General features: G+C 41.4%; 1 protein-coding gene across 13 annotated transcripts in view; it reads left to right on the top strand.

Moving 5' to 3' along the window:
- LOC121547681 (neurexin-1a) overlaps window positions 1–16,377 on the top strand; it is a 558,882-nt gene that overhangs the window by 463,776 nt on the left and 78,729 nt on the right. For all 13 annotated transcript variants that reach the window (XM_041859073.2, XM_041859072.2, XM_041859069.2 and 10 more), the window contains one exon: window positions 5,280–5,451. In XM_041859073.2, the coding sequence (XP_041715007.2) occupies window positions 5,280–5,451 (172 nt within the window). The remainder of the gene's footprint in view (window positions 1–5,279; window positions 5,452–16,377) is intronic.

Here is a 16,377-nt window from a genome sequence, read left to right as displayed (position 1 = left end):
ATTGAAGGAGGACTATTAAAATACTATAATTGCTTTCGTCTCTTCTACTAAACCTGTTTTTATGTTTTTTTAATTTTTTTTATGTGGTGTAAGGGCCCCATAAAGTTATGAATTAGTGTCTTTTTTAGTTATGCGTTTGACAGTCCTTGAAAGTAGCTAGCTAGGTAGTTGCCCGCTCAGCACAACATAGTGCAGTCACTGCAGTCAGATGTTATGAAGGAGTCCTTGAGAAAAGGAGTACACACTGCAAGCGTTGCAAAAAATCTGCTTAAAAGAGACAAAATAATTCCATTATCAGAGAATGCAAGGTATGGATACGTTTTTCTGTTGCATTCATACCATGAGTTAGCCTTCCCTCTCTCTGTATACAGTTGAAGTCAGAAGTTTACATACACCTTAGCCAAATACATTTAAACTCAGTTTTTCACAATTCCTGACATTTAATCCTAGTAAAGATTCCCTGTTTAGGTCAGTTAGGATCACCACTTTATTTTAAGAATGTGAAATGTCAGAATAATAGTAGAGAATTATTTATTTCAGCTTGTATTACTTTCATCACATTCCCAGTGGGTCAGAAGTTTACATACACTCAATTAGTATTTGGTAGCTTTGCCTTTAAATTGTTTAACTTGGGTCAAATGTTTCGGGTAGCCTTCCACAAGCTTCCCACAATAAGTTGGGTGAATTTTGGCCTATTCCTCCTGACAGAGCTGGTGTAACTGAGTCAGGTTTGTAGGCCTCCTTGCTCGCGAACGCTTTTTCAGTTCTGCCCACAGATTTTCTATAGGATTGAGGTAAGGGCTTTGTGATGGCCACTCCAGTACCTTGACTTTGTTGTCCTTAACCCATTTTTCCACAATATTGGAAGTTTGCTTGGGGTCATTGTCCATTTGGAACACCCATTTGCGACCAAGCTTTAACTTCTTGACTGATGTCTTGAGATGTTGCTTCAATATATCCACATAATTTTCCTTCCTCATGATGCCATCTATTTTGTGAAGTGCACCAGTCCCTCCTGCAGCAAAGCACCCCCACAGCATGATGCTGCCACCCCCGTGCTTCACACTTGCGATGGTGTTCTTTGGCTTGCAAGCTACCCCCTTTCTCCTCCAAACATAACGATGGTCATTATGGCCAAACAGTTTTATTTTTGTTTCATCAGACCAGAGGACATTTCTCAAAAAAGTACGATCTTTGTCCCCATGTGCAGTTGCAAACCGTAGTCTAGCTTTTTTATGGCAGTTTTGGAGCAGTGGCTTCTTCCTTGCTGAGCGGCCTTTCAGGTTATGTCGATATAGGACTTGTTTTACTGTGGATATAGATACTTTTGTTCCTGTTTCCTCCAGCATCTTCACAAGGTCCTATGCTGTTGTTCTGGGATTGATTTGCACTTTTCGCACCAAAGTACGTTCATCTCTAAAAGACTGTCACGGATTCTGCCGAGGCTGCCCTTCCTCCTTGCTCGGGCAGGCTTCGGCGTTCGTCGTCACCGGAATACTAGCTGCTGCCAATCTATGTTCTATGTTTCTATGTTCTACCTGTTGTTGTCTGATTGTTTCATACCTGTTTCCCATCGTGTAATTACTCCTTCCCTATTTAACCCGGTGGCTCCCATTGTGTTTTGTGCGTGTTTGTTATTTCGTTTCGTGTGTCATTTGGTGAACGGGTTTGCTCCTCCCTGTGTGGAGGTATTAGTATTTATTTCTTTACTTGCTATTAAAGTACGTTTTCATTGAGTTCTGTGTCCTGCGCCTGACTTCGACCCACCGCATTACCCTGACACTCGTGACAGAGACAGAACGCGTCTCCTTCCTGAGCGGTATGACGGCTGCGTGGTCCCATGATGTTTATACTATTGTTTGTACAGATGAACGTGGTACCTTCAGGCGTTTGGAAATCCCAAGGATGAACCAGACTTGTGGAGGTCTACAATTTTTTTTCTGAGGTCTTGGCTGATTTCTTTTGATTTTCCAATGATGTCAAGCAAAGAGGCACTGAGTTTGAAGGTATGCCTTGAAATACATCCACAGGTACGCCTCCAATTGACTCAAATGATGTCAATTAGCCTATCAGAAGCTTCTAAAGCCATGACATCATTTTCTGGAATTTTCCAAGCTGTTTAAAGGCACCGTCAACTTTGTGTATATAAACTTCTGACCCACTGGAATTGTGATATATTGAAATATAAGTGAAATAATCTGTCTGTAAAGAATTGTTGGAAAAATTACTTGTGTCATGCACAAAGTAGATGTCCTAACCGACTTGCCAAAACTATAGTTTGTTAACAAGACATTTGTGGAGTGGTTGAAAAACGAGTTTTAATGACTCCAACCTAAGTGTATGTAAACTTCCGACTTCAACTGTATATGCACAGCTGACTGTGGAGTGCAGTGGCCTGGGATGCATCCAAAATGTTCCCCTATTCCCTATTTAGTGACTCTGGCCAAAAGTAGTGCAGTATGTAGGGTGCCATTTCATACACAGCTCTGGTGTCAATATAACCGGCCATGCTACCCAGCTCATCTGAGAAGCCATGTTCCCTGTGTGAGGCCCCCGGGCTATGTTCATGAAACTCCATGTCTGTGAACTTGGAACACACGTACACACACAAAACACACACACACACAAGCAAACACACACATGCACACTCAAACAAACACACACACACACGCACACAGACACACACACAACCACACGCTGTGATGCTGGAGAGGCCACATGGGGTCTATTTCCCTCCTGGAGAGGATTACTCTTAAGGCCGAGCACCACTCCTCTCCTCCACGCCCTCCAGATCATTCTTCCATCTCTCTCTTGCCTCCACCCCTTCATCCTCTCCTCCATACATGAAGTGGGGGTCAGCCTTCAGTTTAAAACTACTTTCTGTGATTTGAAAAACGACCCCACCACTTATTTCAGTGTATAGCAGAGGGTACATACCAATAATTGAAATAACCATTAATTGAGGGATTGTATTACTGTAGCTTTAATGGTATCAGTTGATACGATCTTGTGTTAGCGCTTGGCTTCCTTTGAAATTACATTTATAAACCAAAGGACCGTCCTAGTTTCCGTAATCTAGTGTGACACACTGCAAATGTTTTTAATTGGCTAGAAGTAGCTTTTTGCTGTGGGATGTGCTCACTACTTACTCTGTGTTAGAGTGAGGTGGCTGAGAGAGAGAGGGAGGGAGGGAGAGGGGGAGAGAGTGTGTATGAAGGAGGGATAGAGAGAGAGAGTGAAGGAGAGAAAGGGGGAGAGAGTGTGGGAGAGAGAGAGAGATGGGCTGAGAAAGATAGAGAGAGAGGCTATGCTGACTGGATAATCTCATGCAGTGTGCTGCTGTACTGCGCTGTCGGGTTGATCCTCCAACCAGCTGCTCCCTTCATACCAGCACAGAGAGAGAGAGAGAGAGAGACAGAGAGACAGAGAGACAGAGAGACAGAGACAGAGACAGAGAGAGAGAGAGAGAGAGAGAGAGAGAGAGAGAGAGAGAGAGAGAGAGAGAGAGAGAGAGAGAGAGAGAGAGAGAGAGAGAGAGATAGATAGATAGATAGATAGATAGATAGATAGATAGATAGATAGATAGATAGATAGATAGGATAGATAGATAGATAGATAGATAGATAGATAGATAGATAGATAGATAGATAGATAGATAGATAGATAGATAGATAGAGAGAGAGGTGTATTCATATTTACTTTTACTTTACCGAGCCATTTACTTTATGTTTGTATTCTTATTTTTTATTATGTATTATTGTTGTTGCATTGTCGAGAAGGACCCTGCAAGTAAGCATTTCATTGGATGGTGTATATCATGTGTATCCTGTACATATGACTAATAACAAAACATGAATTTGAGAGAGAGAGAGAGAGCCTGCCTGTGCCAACATATCACATAATGTCACAATCATTTACTGATGAGACGGACCAAGGCGCAGCGTGATAAGCGTACATTTTATTTAAGTCCTTAACACACGAACAAAACAACAAACAAACGATACGTGAAGTCCTAGGTTACACAAAACAAACCTATACAGAACAAGATCCCACCCTGACTAGTGCCAAACAGGCTGCCTAAGTATGGTCCCCAATCAGAGACAACGAGTTACAGCTGCCTCTGATTGGGAACCACCCTGGCCAACATAGATCCACACGATCTAGAAAACACAACATAGAAAATACAACATAGAAACTCCACACCCTGGCTCAACATTTAAGAGTCCCCAGAGCCAGGGCGTGACACATAAAGCATTCCTGGTTACATGACTGGGAGCTAAGACCCTTCAATAATGTAACTAGAGCTCATTCCTACAGGTGCCTGACCTGTGTAGGGGGCATGGAACAGACAGACACTATTTCATTATTTGATTCCATTTGGTTCATTCTTGTTTGATGTGAAACACTTGAATTATGTGATTCCATTTGGTTTATTCTCGTTTGATGTGAAACACTGATTGAATCAGTATCATTGGGCGATTTACTCAGGATCTGAATGTCACATACAATCTGCTCTGAAAATAGATTCCCACCTTCTCATTGGATTCTAAAGCACGGATGGTTAAACTGATGAGGAGATGTAGTTTTAAACGGTGCTTTGGGGCACACAGCAATACACAGATGGTCTCTCTCATTATCCCAAAGGCAAAATAGTAATCCTGATATGAAAAGAGTACGCTCAGTAAAAAATGTGTCTGAGTGTCATTGAATCTTGTCGGTCATAAAATAAAGGTGGTTTAGTAAAAAAAAACACACCATGGACAATGTAGTCTTTCAACGTAGACTTTTGGAGAAAACATTGCTCACCCCACTGAATAACTTGCATTATCTAACCAATATGTAGCCTACTCATATTTGTATTGTTTGGTTAGAACCTGATATCAGTGACTAAACATAAATAAATATTGATTGTGGACGTTGTTGTATCACTTGATTCAAATTGATAACTATATTTATATTGACAAGGAAATCGAGTCAGGCTGCATTATTTTGAGATGTACTTCCTTGTTAAGTCTCAGATTTGATTTGATTAGATTACTATTTCCTTTCATTATGTAAACATAATCAGAAGGTATCTAAGGTTGTGTGGCACCGCCTGGATGTGGTCATCATCATCATCACCAGCATCCTCGTCATCATCATCATCACTACACAAACACGATGACTCTTACACATTGCTATTCTTTATAAAGCAACCAAACACCTGCTCTGGATTATACAAAATTGACTTCCTTCTCATCTCTAAAACCTTATTTGCTCTTTCTCCTTTGTCTCAACAGGAAAAAGGAAACATTGCAGTTATATTTAATGTCGGAACGGACGACATAAATATCGAGGAGACAGCAAAGTTTGTAAATGATGGAAAGTACCATATAGTGAAGTTTACGCGGAGTGGCGGTAATGCTACACTACAGGTGGATGACCTACCTGTCATAGAGCGCTATCCCACAGGTAAGACACCCAAGCCTTATTACCTATCCAGCATCTTCTCTGCTCTCAGTGCTCTTTACCACAGTCAATGTACCTGTACTTGAAATGACGAAGAAGGGCAACTGTTGTCAGGAAAGGTTGATGTTGAGGTTAAATATTGGCTATTTTAAAATGGTGTATGAAATGATGTTGTTTTGTTGGTTGGTGTGTCTTATATATACTGTGCTTCTTTCTTATGATAATATCATCTGGTTTTCGAGACAGTATCCTTTCAAATGTCAACATGTCAGTAGAACGATGACTGTCTGGTTGAGAAGGCTTTAAATGTCAACGCTTGGGGGTCTTGAATTCACAACATTTGAACTGCTAAAAAGGCTTTGACAAAGGCTACAGAGGATCCAAGTCAGGTGAATTATTTAACATGTCTCGTTATATGTGACAGCGTTTGTCATATAGGTTACTCTAACCAGGAAGTGAAAATGTTTTGTTACCTAGGAACACCAGTAGCTTTAACTGAAGTAAGTCAAGACAGCAAATTGAAATGTCAGGCCAAATTCTAGTTAATTATGGCGTATTTAGGCATATTTTAAATGGTGAAACTATGGCATGGGGTGGCATTTTATTTCCATGACAATTTCCTACTGTCCACTAGGGGCAACGCGAGCGTCTATTAGCATCTATCTTAAACAGCTCAGAGGCTTGCAGGTTCAATCCCAGTGCCAGGCACTTGTTTTGTAATTGTTCTGTTTGAACCATATCCCAAACCTTAGCGCTTACCTTAACCACTTGGAATCAATGCCTAAACTTAACCCTAATGCCTAAATCTCTGAATGAATTCCTAATTTCAACCATCTAGGTTAGTTTCGGTTAAACTTTGCGCAGTTGACTGACAGCTAACATACGCAAAATATGCTCTAATTAAAATGGCAACACATTCCATAATTTACAGATGGCACCACAGATGGCCCCACACGCCATAATTAAAAGGGCCAGCCATGCCATATCTCTGTTGCTGCAGTTATGGCCAAGTATGCCAGTTTCTTTGGAGATTGTTTTGCAAAATGGTCTACTATAAACAAATGTAACAGTAAAATGAATCCAGAGGATATTTGTTCTTAAGATCCATTAATTGACATATCGATTGAAATATTGGAACGGGCATGTCACTTCCTGTGATATCAGTTCCTGTAAGGATTAATGTCTATCCTCTGGACAAACATCATGAAGGGAGACTCAATGATCATCAATGTTTGCCTGCAACGGCAAACATTTTCACTGTATTCTTATGATATAAGATGTATAAGATATAATATGAACATATTACCCACTATCTGTCATGACAGTTCTCCTTCAAAGAGCCTTTGAAGGAGGGAACTCATTTATAGGGGTGGGGTCTAAGACAAGGGGAGGGGCTTGAGTAATGGGGAAGGGGCCTTGCTCATATGGAAGGAGCTTGGCTGCGTTTCAAACACGTAAAAGACACCCTCCTCCACTTACCCTCGCCTTATGCCCTTGGGAGAATCCCCGCGGCCATCTTTGCCGTTGGTCCAAACAATTAGCCAAACAAGGGAAGTTGGCAACGTAAGGCCCTCAGCCCTCGTTTGTGATCGAGTTTGCAAGTGTACAATTTTGTTCACTCCGGGGCCTGAAACGCCGCATAATTCAATTCGCGATGATTGTACATCCGCTAAGAAAAGTCAGCCAAAACTTAAAACCAACATCAATATGGAGAAGTCAACATACAAGTGTAAATAAAAATGAATGTAAATAAGTTAGAAATTGTGCTACTAATGCACATGACGGCACAAACACGTATTGTAAAAGTAATAATGTTTTTGTTTGGTTAGCTTTTGGAAACGTTAGCTAGCGCATACAACTTTCCCTGACATCACACTTATACATTGTAATTTTCGATTTACCTGATATCGTCGGATGGCTAGTATTCGATGTCTGCGGATGCGTTGTCTTCTAGCCAAGATATGAAATGCAATCATAATTGACTGTAGCGCATATAAAGCACACACAACAGCTACCGGTGGTTCCATAATGACTGAAAACACAACCGTGGGACGAACGAGTGACACATTTCTGGCCAAGTGCGGTCCATTTAAAATTTATTCATTCTTCCCTCGCCCTTGCTCTGCAAGTGTCAACTCATCATACGTCATGATGCGTCATCAGAAGTGTCCACTTAATTTGAGGGCTGAGGGGAGAGGAGGTGTCTTTTACGTGTTTGGAATGCAGCCCTTGCCTCGTATAGGGCTGCAACAGGCCGCTTCCCTCTTTCCGTGGTTATGGTTTCAGGAACTGACACGCCCACTCATTTTTAGATACCACCGTTTTTTAAAAAGCGATTTCTAATATTTTGAATGAATGGTTCACCCCAGATTTTTTTTTTAGCTATTTAATGCTTGAAACCACGATAACCAACATGTTGTTGAAATGTTTATGCTGAAAACAAAGTCAGGGGTACAACACTGTGTACATCCCATACAGCATTGCTGTCTGTATTGTCCAATCACAGAGCAGATACAAGTAATGTGGTCTGTTGGAGAACACATGATGGCACTTGATAGCTGCTATATCGTCCAATCACAAAGCATATACAAGTCACGTGATCTGTTAGCGAACACGTGATGGCACGTCATGTGTTCGCTAACAGATCACGTGACTTGTATCTGCTCTGTGATTGGACGATGCAGACCATGAGGCTCATGGTTAGTGTAGGTTTTGGTGCTCTTTGAAACAGAAACTGATGGTAAAAATACGATTTCTCAACACAGCGGTTGAAACATTCATAACCGATGGGCACTACATCAACATACAAATTGTTTTGCAATCTTGGTAGAAAATAGAACATCTACGTTGGCACAGTAATATCGCTATCGCTAATATATCGCTAATATATTGCTAATATTTGACATCACCACGGATTTTGAGGATTAAGAATCCACTTCCGGAATTCTTCGTAGCAGTCCAATGTGAGGAGCCATAGGGGAGGGGCCTAGCCCATAGGATCAGGATCACCTGAGTCTAACTCAACCATCTTGGCATGAGTATAAACCAGAGAAGATTTCAACCTGTCTCTCCCACCTCTCCTCCTTCTGTAATGTTCGTTGACCTTTTCAGGCGGCCCAGTGCTTTCACCCACACTAAAGAGGGTTTTTATGGCTGGGGACAGATTCGCTCATCACTCCTCGCCTCAGGTAGACGGGGGGAAATGAATGTCTTGTGACATGCAGTGAACATGGAGGAACACAGAATACACCACATGGTTAATAGACTGACTGGCTCTATGGTTGCTATAAGATCTTAGCTGTGCAATAGAGAGACTCACTGTTCCACATACACATAGACGGACAGGCACACAGACAGACAGGCACACAGACAGACAGAAACACACAGACAGACAGAAACACACAGACAGACAGAAACACACAGACAGACAGAAACACACAGACAGACAGGCACACAGACAGACAGAAACACACAGACAGACAGAAACACACAGACAGACAGAAACACACACACACACATTCATACTGTATGTACACGTGCACGCAAAGACACATACCCACACACACATTAATACTGTAAATCTTTAGGATATTTGAACAGATAGATAGATATACCTTGTTAGTCTCTGAGACAGCCCTTTTGTGGCTTTAGCCCAAAAAACATAACTACAAAAAAAGATTCTGAAGATTCATCGTTGCACAGAGAGACTTCTAGAAGGAAGTGGATTCATTTAATTGAAGGTTGGTTAGATCTCTAATGAATTCAGAGCCGCAGGTTTTCATTTGGTGTAAGGAGAAGAGTAATTACAATCATTCACTGACCAACGATATTTCTCAACAGCAGATTAAACTCACAGAGAGAAACGAGAGAAATACGTTTATTCAAGAACTCCTCCGGAATGTCTTTGAGTCAAGAGTCTAGAATCAATTGGCTGTCTAAATCTGCAATCGGACTGAAGCCAATATTTTACAATGAAAATATATTATTTTACTTTAATCCATGTATTACCATTTGTTTCAGTGGTATAACAACAACAGCTAGATGGCAATCATGTCATTGTTATTATCTAAATAAGGACATAATTGTTAAGGGTCCATATCAGTGAAGTCTAAATTAAATACTTGTCAGCAGTTATACTTTTTTGTTTTATTTCCTAACCACTATATTGGAATGACATGCAATTAAATAACATGTAAAACAGTTACTACTTTGAATTGGTTAAACATAGCATGTGTGGCTACAGCTTAATTCCAATTGAAATTATTGATTTAGCCATGGTCAATAATTACACATAAGTGTATGGTGAATGCAGACACAGACACATCTTATTCAGAAGGTATTTTTATAGACTTCATTCACACAGACACAGACACATCTTATTCAGAAGGTATTTTTATAGACTTCATTCACACAGACTAGACACATGTTATGCACACACAAACATGATTGACATTTCCTCCATCTCCAAAACTAAATGAACAGTCCTGTTTATTTACTTTTTTCATTTTAAATTAATGTAACTTTCCAAATAAAGTTTTGCAAAGTCATTGCAATAAAAAAATATGCTTAATTTGATTTTGTGCCACTTTACCATAGTCAGCACTTGATTGACTCTGTGTCTCAAAGAACCACTGATAAACCACCCAAATGAATTTAAACGTAACTAAAACAATGAGGGAGGGAAGAGGAGTGGGAGAGAGATAAGAAGAACTTGTTGCGTGTCTAGTAATTACATAACCTTGTATTTCACATCTAACAGAAAAAATGCTGAACATATGATGGTGATATATTATTATAAACCTACAGTCTTAACAAAGACAGCCCTACAGTCTTAAACCTACAGTCTTAACAAAGACAGTCCTACAGTTTTAAACCTACAGTCTTAACAAAGACAGCCCTACAGTCTTAAACCTACAGTCTTAACAAAGACAGTCATAGTCTACAAAGACAGCCCTACAGTCTTAAACCTACAGTCTTAACAAAGACAGTCCTACAGTTTTAAACTACAGTCTTAACAAAGACAGCCCTACAGTCTTAAACCTACAGTCTTAACAAAGACAGCCCAACAGTCTTAAACCTACAGTCTTAACAAAGACAGCCCTACTGTCTTAAACCTACAGTCTTAACAAAGACAGTCCTACAGTCTTAAACCTACAGTCTTAACAAAGACAGCCCTACAGTCTTAACAAGGACAGTCATACAGTCTTAAACCTACAGTCTTAACAAAGACAGCCCTACAGTCTTAAACCTACAGTCTTAACAAAGACAGTCCTACAGTCTTAAACCTACAGTCTTAACAAAGACAGCCCTACAGTCTTAACAAAGACAGTCATACAGTCTTAAACCTACAGTCTTAACAAAGACAGCCCTACAGTCTTAAACCTACAGTCTTAACAAAGACAGCCCTACAGTCTTAAACCTACAGTCTTAACAAAGACAGTCCTACAGTCTTAAACCTACAGTCTTAACAAAGACAGCCCTACAGTCTTAAACCTATAGTCTTAACAAAGACAGTCCTACAGTCTTAAACCTACAGTCTTAACAAAGACAGTCCTACAGTCTTAAACCTACAGTCTTAACAAAGACAGCCCTACTGGTGTTTTTAAGTAGTTCAATTCAAAGTAGTAACTGTTTTACATGTTATTTTATTGCATGAATTACAATGTCACTCATTGTAATTCTGGCTTTGTTGGACATCTTTGACTTTACAGAGCACATCTTTGATAAAGCAAGTAATTATATAAAATAACATCAAATATGGATATGCAGTCCAATATTATGTTACTACAGTAGTTTAGAATTTCCAAACAAGATCTAATCAACAGACAAATATTGAAATCATCTTAGAGTTGTTTGCAGTAGGAGATGAGAGGGAATGTCTCATTTGATTCTGATTGATTATTGGCATTTCGTACCAGATTCAAGTCCTAACTAAATAACTACCCGTAAAATATAAACAAGGCTTGTTCAATGCAAATAGGACAACACCCTACATAAATGGTGCCCTGTGTGAGTATTATCTCTGCTTACAAGCCATCCTATAAAACAGTCTAATTACTTCTAATCACAATTACTGTATAGCATCCCCCTCCCTTTCCCCCAGCCCTCCCACTTAACTATCCCTAATATTGTATTTCTCCCAGCTCCTCTATGGTTTGATGAGCCTCCATCAATGCCTCTGTCAGTCTGGCAATAGGCAATTGGGTACCATTTGGGATGCAGACTCAGTCTGTCACAGACAGAGACAGAACTACAGGCAGCAGGGTAATGGCCGCCCCCAGCCACTCATTGGCCACTGGCAGGTTCCAGAGTGACATCATAATAAGAGCAGACGCTGAGGATATGGAATGATGACAAAAAAGAAAGAGAGAGAGAGGCAGAGAGAGAGAAAAATGGGAAGAGAGAGAAATAGAGAGAGGATATGGAGAGAGAGGCAGAGAGAGAGAAAGATGGGAAGATCGAGAGAGAGAGAGAGAGAGAGAGAGAGAGAGAGAGAGAGAGAGAGAGAGAGAGAGAGAGAAAAAAATATATATATTAAAAGGGTGGAGGGATGGAGGGGATCACCATTGTGAAAAGCAGGGGGGAATAATTGCACCACAAGTGCCTCCCCTGGTATAATCTCATTAAAAGGTCACATGCTGCCCATTTAATGAGGCATTAGAATGTCCTTAGCCCAATTATCAGAGGCTCTGTTTGCATCCCAAATTACACCCTATTTTCTATATAGTACACTTCATTTGACCAGAGCGCTATGGGCCCTGGTCAAAAGTAGTGCACTATAAGGGGAATAGTGTGCCATTTGGGATGTAGACGCAGACTCAGAATCACCCATCCATTTGTCTTAGATGCCCAGTTCTCTTTCCTTTCTCTCTTTCTTTTTCCTTTTCCCCTTTCGTTCCCTCTTTTTATTATGTGGAGTACAAAAGAACTGGACAGGCAGCCTCAGAAATCAGGCCCTCTTCCTTATCCAGAGTCTGGGCCATGGAAGTCATACCATAACAATGGTGCTGTCAAGCCCAGAGGATACGGTAGCAGGGTAGCACACACACACACACACACACACACACACACACACACACACACACACACACACACACCATATTCTGTCTGCGTGAGGCCCATAGGGTACAGTAGCAGGGTAGTAAACTACTCTGTTGGAGGCATCAGCTAATGCTGAAAGCCTGTCTAACACACAGCACACAAAGAGAATGGACTAGGGAGCCCTGGCCTTATTCTTCTACTGTTATCAGAGCGTGATGCACTTACAAAAGCTCCCTTCCTCTCTTTAACTCTGGTCTCTCATCCCCTGTCTCACTCACTCTCTCCATCCCTCCCTCCTCTTTTGCTTTTGATCCCTTCCTCCCTCTATCTCTCTCATTACTGCTCTCTCTCTCTCTCTCTCTCTCTCTCCTTCTCTCGATCTCTTTCTCACATCTCACATTCTCCCTCTCTTTCTCTTCTCCCTCTCCGTCCCTTCTCCTCTCAGGGTCAGACCCGGGAGGGGAAGGTTTTATTTGTTTCTGCTCTTTTAGCCATGGCTGCAGGAGCAGTAATGAATCAGAAGTAGTGAAAAATCAGGAATGACACGCAACGCCATCCACGGGGCAGGCAGTCGATTGTATTATTCTGTCTGCGCTGGTTTACAAACACACACAGATACATACACACACTGTATTCTGTCTCTGTGAACTCCTGTTCAGTCTAGTGTGCAACCAATCAGACCATCCATTTACAAAGCTACCAAACAATAAACAGTGCATTGGCGCTTTCTTATGCCCAAGTCCCTTATGAAAAAAAAATACGTATTTAATAATACCAGACAAATTCTTCCATCTCCTCCTCCTGCTTAATTCTTTCCCAGCCCTCTCTCTAAAGGAACAGTGGAAGAAACCATTTGCATATTTTGTTCATTTAATGTGGAGCGGAGAGCGATGGGGCGTTGTTCTCAGAGCTTGTAATGAGATGAAAGCCGGGGCTTATCTGACCACTTTATTAACACAAAGAAAACAAGGAGCATGGGTGAGCCAGGTCAACCGGGACTGGGGGAATAGGGGGGCGTCTCAGCCCCAATCACTGCTGTCTGGCGGTGGGAGATAAGGTAGAGGTTTGTCCGTGTCCCGCCGTTCCAGACCCAATCTCCATCCAGCACAGGGCAGGCAGACCAGGCCCAGATCACTGTGTACACTGTCTAGAACATAATGAATGGGTATGATGAATGGATATGGGTGTTGCTGTGTTTAAAACCAGAGCACAGCATTGTTTTATTAGTAAACAAAAACAAATGTCCCTGAAGTGGAATCGATATCGTTATCACACTTACATTTATCTGAGTTTTAATACAGAAAGAGTGGATGGGGAGAGTACCCTCAGTGTGTTTGTGTGTGTGTGTGTGTGTGTATATGTGTGTCTTTGTTTGTCTCCTCAGCCTCCCAAGCCGCTCTCTCTCTCTCTCTCTGTCCTCTGTCTCTGTCTCTCTCTCTCTCTCTCTCTCTCTCTCTCTCTCTCTCTCTCTCTCTCTCTCTCTCTAAGGGGTCTTACATTGTGTTTACATGTCTTGCCGATGGCCTAAAAAGGAGACTGTACAATTTCCTCAACCCTATCATTTGAAGAGAGATTACTCTTTTGTCAGAAGATAACTGGGAGGCATAAACATACAAATAGAATTGGAGCTTGTCATGAAATAAAGAAAGCAGTAAAAAAGTCATACGAATACAGAATGAGAGTTTCTCTCTCCCGCAGCGTGCTCTGCCTCGTCCTACATGACACACATCTTCCCTCCCTCACTCCATCCTTCCCTCCATCTCTCTTCACCCTCTCTCACTTCCCTGACCTCTCTGTATTCCTCCTCTACTCTCAGCGCCGGGGGTTGAAAAGAACCAGCGCTCTTCCTCCTACTGACCGCTCCTTTCCATCGTTCCACTCCTCTCCTCTCAGAAAACACACCCTGGACCCTCATGGGTGACAAACATGGTGAAAAAGGTGGCCCAACCAACCAACAGCCTGTCACCGTCGTATAGCTTTGACAGAAGGGATGAAAGTCCATCAATAGCCACACCCTCCCTCCCTCAAAACTGGCTATGTCCCAATATCAATACTACTGTAGTAAACCAAACAATGCATGCCCAGTTGCATTGTTGTATTGTCGGGTTTTGAGTTTGCAAGAAAGGCATTTCACTGTACTTGTGCATGTGACATTAAAACTTGAAACTTGAAAAATGCATTGCTTCATTCTAAGGGCTCTATTTTAACGAAATGAACGCAATGGTAAATCTAAGCTCAGGCGGTAGCGCTATAGGTTCAGGGGTGTGTCAAAAATATTTTAGCTATTTTCACTATCGCAATTATCGGTGCACTTGCTGGCGTTGGCGCGAAAGGGCTGGGTTTTGATGAATAAAGAAGTTGTTACTGTGTCGAGGCTTGGCCCCTCACTGGCCAATCAAAACGTGCTCCATGGCGAAATATGTGGTTGCTTCAAGTTGTGTATTTACGGTAATTTATGTATTGCCTTGGAATCAACTCCAATTCCAATGTTAGTCCGTTATAGTTTGTTAAATGGCTTACAGAAACAAAATAACAAAATCTAGACCTATCCCATATTTGCTAAATAGGTGAACTTTATCCTATTTTCAGTCCACATTGTTCTAAGTAATTGCATGGCTTCAATAGCATTCACACTGATATAGTGTCTAGGCCTACTGTAAATTGCATTATGGCTGAGCATGGACATGCCAAACATTGTCAATAAGCAAGATTAAATTCATTATAGATAAGGCCTATAAGAATGAATAATTTAATCAAATTCTAAACTAAACGAAACAGCTTGTTTTAAATAGGCTACGTCACACTTACAGGCACCATCATTTCTCTGCGTGGGCATATAATATTAAAATCGCAGACTATGGAGGGTTTTACGCACATCCAAAATGGGACCTGCATGGCTAAAATAATGTGGGCCTGCCTACAATACATAGATAAAAAGGGAATGTCAGCTCACTGTTTTACTCCTCTCAAACTTGACATTTTAATAAAGCTTTGGTGATTAAGATTTATTTCCAAGCGGTTTCAGGAGCCAAACTCTTTATCGACAGTCTTGACTACTTTGCGATTGCATTGGGCAGAAGAAAAAAAAAGCTTTAATTAAGAGGAGGGCAGGCTATGCTTGGTTTTTAATCAAATAAAACAAAATGGGAATAAACATTAGTTTTTTATGTTTCTAAATACGAAGTATACCGGCACCAAAAGCACATTAGGCTACTCTTGTTCCGTGCGCATATGGGCAGTGTGCGTCACGGCTGGATAGGCTGTGTTTCCGCTGTCAAAATTCATGCCATAACCAACTGCGTCACTGCTAAAACCAGCTTTTGGTTGATCTTAAATATCCCTCTCAGGGCTGCCTGAAATTAGCACTTTTGAACATGTTTTTAAGGACACTCCTCAAATATTTCCACCCCGCCCATCTGAGCGCAAGCGAGCTGATATTAGACAGGTGAATTGTTTTTACATTACAAAATTGCAAACTAACATGCGTTTGACACTAGCGTCGCCTTAATGCCAGCCGAAAATAGAACCCTAAATGGTACAGTACAGGTAGTACCTTGGCCAGAATGGCTCATAGGAGCAGTTCTTCTGTTTCTGTGGTGAGAGGCAGCTTGATGTACAAGTACACCCCCTGGACAGGACGCTAGTCTATCGCAGCGCCTTACCCCCAATCTATCTCCTTAATGCTGAGTGCCAAAAAGAGACAATTTGGGTCCCATCTTTACAGTCTTTGGTATGACCCGGCCCGGGATCCAACTCCCAATCTTGGGGCGGACACTTTAACCACAAGGCCAATGAGCTGGTCCAAGTGGTACAGTATGCTTGAGTGGATATTGGAACAGAGCCTGTCTCTCAGCATCGCTGTAGTTTACATCACTGTTGGCCTCTCCT

Source organism: Coregonus clupeaformis, chromosome 31, assembly GCF_020615455.1.
Source record: "Coregonus clupeaformis isolate EN_2021a chromosome 31, ASM2061545v1, whole genome shotgun sequence".
NCBI classification, from domain to species: domain Eukaryota; kingdom Metazoa; phylum Chordata; class Actinopteri; order Salmoniformes; family Salmonidae; genus Coregonus; species Coregonus clupeaformis.
Note: the sequence above shows the minus strand (reverse complement) of the source record. Positions and strands in the feature narration are given on the sequence as shown.